The sequence below is a fragment of the Punica granatum genome, chromosome 1 (assembly GCF_007655135.1).
Source record: "Punica granatum isolate Tunisia-2019 chromosome 1, ASM765513v2, whole genome shotgun sequence".
NCBI classification, from domain to species: domain Eukaryota; kingdom Viridiplantae; phylum Streptophyta; class Magnoliopsida; order Myrtales; family Lythraceae; genus Punica; species Punica granatum.
Genome location: NC_045127.1, coordinates 41,655,727 through 41,659,379, shown reverse-complemented (window position 1 = coordinate 41,659,379; position 3,653 = coordinate 41,655,727). Strand labels below are relative to the sequence as shown.

Genomic DNA, 3,653 nt, shown 5'->3' with positions numbered 1-3,653 from the left:
TAATTTTGAGGAAATTATCACTGTCGTCCCTATACTTTCACATTGTCATCAATTTAGTCCATCTACTAATTTTGTCACCATTTTAACCCAAACGTTTGCCTTCTGCCTATCAAAATGGTCCTCGACGTCAGTGGAGGTAACGAAACTCTGATGTGGCTGCATATGTGGACCAAACGGTGTCAATGAAATTGTTTTTTTGACCCCAAACATGTGCCAAAGTTGAAACGCCACCATTTGAGGATGATGCTTGAAATGCAACTGTTTTGAGCAAATGAAATACCCCCATTTTGAGCCAAATCAGAGGTTGCCTCTTCACGAGCTTCTGATTCCCAAATTTCAACCGTAAAATCAAATTGTCAACCCTAATTTCCCAAATTGAGCTTTTGATTCCGAACCCTAATTGCCAAAATCTTTTGATTCCGATCCCTATTTCCCAAAATCCAACTCGTTTCGATGAAAGGCACGTTGAAGACGAGGTTAGCTTCTGATTTCGAACCCTAATTCCCAAAATTTTCTGATTCCGATCCCCAATTCCCAAAATCCAACCCCTTTCGATCAAAGGCACATTGAAGACAAGGTCCCCTTTAAATCATAGGCGCGTTGAAGACGAGGTTAGCTTCTGATTTCGAGCCGTAATTTATCAAAATCTTTTGATTCAGAACCATAATTCCCAAAATCCAACCCATTTTTTGTCGATCAAAGGCACGTTGACGAGGAGGTTGGAGCTGACAATGAGCTACCACTCTCGATCTGACTCTCCTTGGTGCAATTTAGGAGGTTCGTAAGAACGAAGCAGCTCGAGCATCACCGGAGCACCAACCATCCTCTGTACTCGATAAACGGTGGCGTTTGAGTCGGGCCTAACCATCCTTTGTTAACCATCCATTATGTTCGCTAAAATGATGGCGTTTTTAGGTCAAGTTCCGATTTGCTTAGAACGGTGCCGTTTCGAACCAAGCACGTGTTTCTAATTAAAAAACAATTTCATTGACGCTGTTTGGTCCACATATGTAGCCACATCAGAGTTCCATTACTTCAACTAACGTTGAGGACCATTTTGATAAGCGGAAGGCAAACGTTTGGGTTAAAATGGTAGCAAAATTAGTAGAGAAACTAAATTGATGGCAATGTAAAAGTAGAGGGATTATAGTAATAGTTTTCTCTATAATTTTCGCAATATTTAGGTGTACGTACGCTTGGAGAGGCTATTGCATACATTAATCATCGCTTTCTGTCATTTCTTGTTTTTTTTTTTTCCCTCTCTGAATAGACAACATTTAAGGTTGCTGTCATATCCTTTTCTTGTCCCTCTCCAATTTAAGAAATAGAAAGCAGCAACACATAGCCAAGCGAGTACTGGTGTGGACGACCTAGCTAGGTAATGTGTGTACACATGACATGATTTATATTGATGAAATCGAGAGGATGAACAGACCTTCTCCGGCACAACTAGGTATTCATGAAAGTTGTAACAATAAAAATGAAATAGATAGTTGTTTGGAACACGTTGATAAGCATTTTGTGGCAGTGGTACGTATGTCTATGTCTGGTAAGAAATTAGTCTTAGCCAATATGAGAAAACCTTGAGATATTATCGAAAAAAGAGAAAAATTGTTAAAATTAATCATTTTAACAAACATTTATTCTATTCCCTCAATTGAAAGTGCTTGCTTATTATGTTTCATGTAGAGCTCTCTCATTTCTCAAACCATGCCTCTTTTATCTAAATCGCTGATCCAAAAAGGATCTCATTTCTCAAACCATGCCTCTTTAATCTAAATCGCTGATCCAAAAAGGATACCCAAACACACATGCATAATTGAATGGACAAGATGCAGCACATCCATAAGTTGGGTAATAAGTTCGTCATTGGATCAAATCCTTGAAATCATCCAGAGCGGCATCTGAACTAGATGGGAACTTGCATCCGAAACACGAACGGAGCTCCTTCGCTCTTTCCTTAATCTCTTCATTTTCCATCAACCTCTCAATGGCCTTAGCAAAATTATCTTTCTTGGCGAAAGATGATGGGTCCTCCGTAACCATGATCCCCACCTTGAAGTGGTCCACCACCAGTCTCGCATTATCGTACTGGTCTCCTCTGATCGGGCAGGCGAGCAATGGGACCCCCTGCATGAGCGACTCGATGGTAGAGTTCCACCCACAGTGAGACAGAAAGCCGCCCGTTGATGGGTGGCTTAGTATCAATAGTTGCGGGGCCCACCCAGTTATGATCAAGCCTCTCTTGCCGACTCTTCCGTCCAGTCCATGGGGGAAGTAATCGGCTCCCGTGCCGGACTGGATTACCCATATAAACGGCCATGCCAACTCTGCCAGTGCCTCAGCCAGTTCAGCCAATTCCTCAACCGTTGGGCTCAGAGAGCTTCCGAATGAAATGAAAATCACAGAACCACGGGGCTTCATATCCATCCAATCCATGATATTAGCTTCAGTCATGCTCGAGTTCCTATTGATCCTGACATCCTCATCATGGACTGGTGAATCCTCAACTTTCCAGTATTCATCGGGCAAAAGGGGCCCTACGCCCCATGCAGGTTTCTCAAGTTGACAGGTCAGGTACTTGAGAAATGGTCGTTCAAGATCGTCGAATGTGTTAAACATAAACCCAATTGGGTCCTCTACATCATCTAGCCAAACGGGCCTTTTACCAGGCCCTGGCGGCCCCAAATTTTGTGGCATGCCGGGTCCTGGGGGTTTACCAGGGCCATTGCTACTAGTTGGAGACCTAAAGGGTCGTCTCTTGATGTTCAATCGGGTAAGGCCCATCGAATCAGGAAGTCCCGGCAATGGTCGGAACTCCCCAGACCTGATATCTTCCGCATCAGCCTTCCACGAGGCATGCTCCATTGCTGGGGAGCATGCGCCGGAAGTGAAAAACCCCACAGTTGGGACGTGAAATTTATTAAAAACCCCCTTAGTCCAGCTCATGAGCATAAACATGTTGACCACGGCACAAACAGGCCTGACTAAATGGGGCTCTGACAGAACACCCTCGACGACCCGGTTCAACTTGTCGTATGTGTCCTGCTGCAGTTGGGCCGGTAAACCGGGCCTGGGAGAAGGAGACGGTACTTGGACAACATCAATGAGAGGGTTTTGGGTGAAAGAAGAGTTAATGGAGGGGACCAGATGGGAGAAAACGATGAGAGTAGCCTTATAATTCTGGCAGGCTATGCGGCGGCAGAGTTCGAGACAAGGGAAGAGATGGCCATGCCCGAAGGCGGTGAGCACAAGGACCTGCCCGTGGGGACAAGTTTTGTCCAACTCCATGCTCCGGCCGGTCAATCCTCCGTTGATTACCGCTTCCATGGATGGTTAAGGCAAAGGAGAGTGCTTGGCTGAGTTCAAAGGCCACCATGTTGGGATTATATAGCTAGGGGGAATTGGAGGTGAAACAAAGTGTCCAAACTGAGAATGGGGAGTGCAATGTGCCTCACATGGAAGATGGAAGGAGCTGAACTCATATATACTCACAGCTGATGAAGAGATATAATGAGAGTGCAACTGCATGCACGACTGTTAGTTGAGGAGGAAGGAGCTTATGGGACCACTCTATATATGGCGGATGTTGATCCTATTCAGTAATGCAATCTACCAAGCTGTCATGGGGACCTCATTGTCCAATGTCCCAC

The 3,653-nt window shown here is 44.8% G+C and overlaps 1 protein-coding gene across 1 annotated transcript; it reads right to left on the bottom strand.

The window, feature by feature from the left end:
* Positions 1-1,866: 1,866 nt before the first annotated feature.
* On the bottom strand, positions 1,867-3,330 carry LOC116206251 (scopoletin glucosyltransferase-like). Its single transcript, XM_031539074.1, has one exon. It carries the CDS (start codon positions 3,328-3,330, stop codon positions 1,867-1,869), a length of 1,464 nt encoding a protein of 487 aa, XP_031394934.1.
* Between the last annotated feature and the right edge of the window lie 323 nt (positions 3,331-3,653).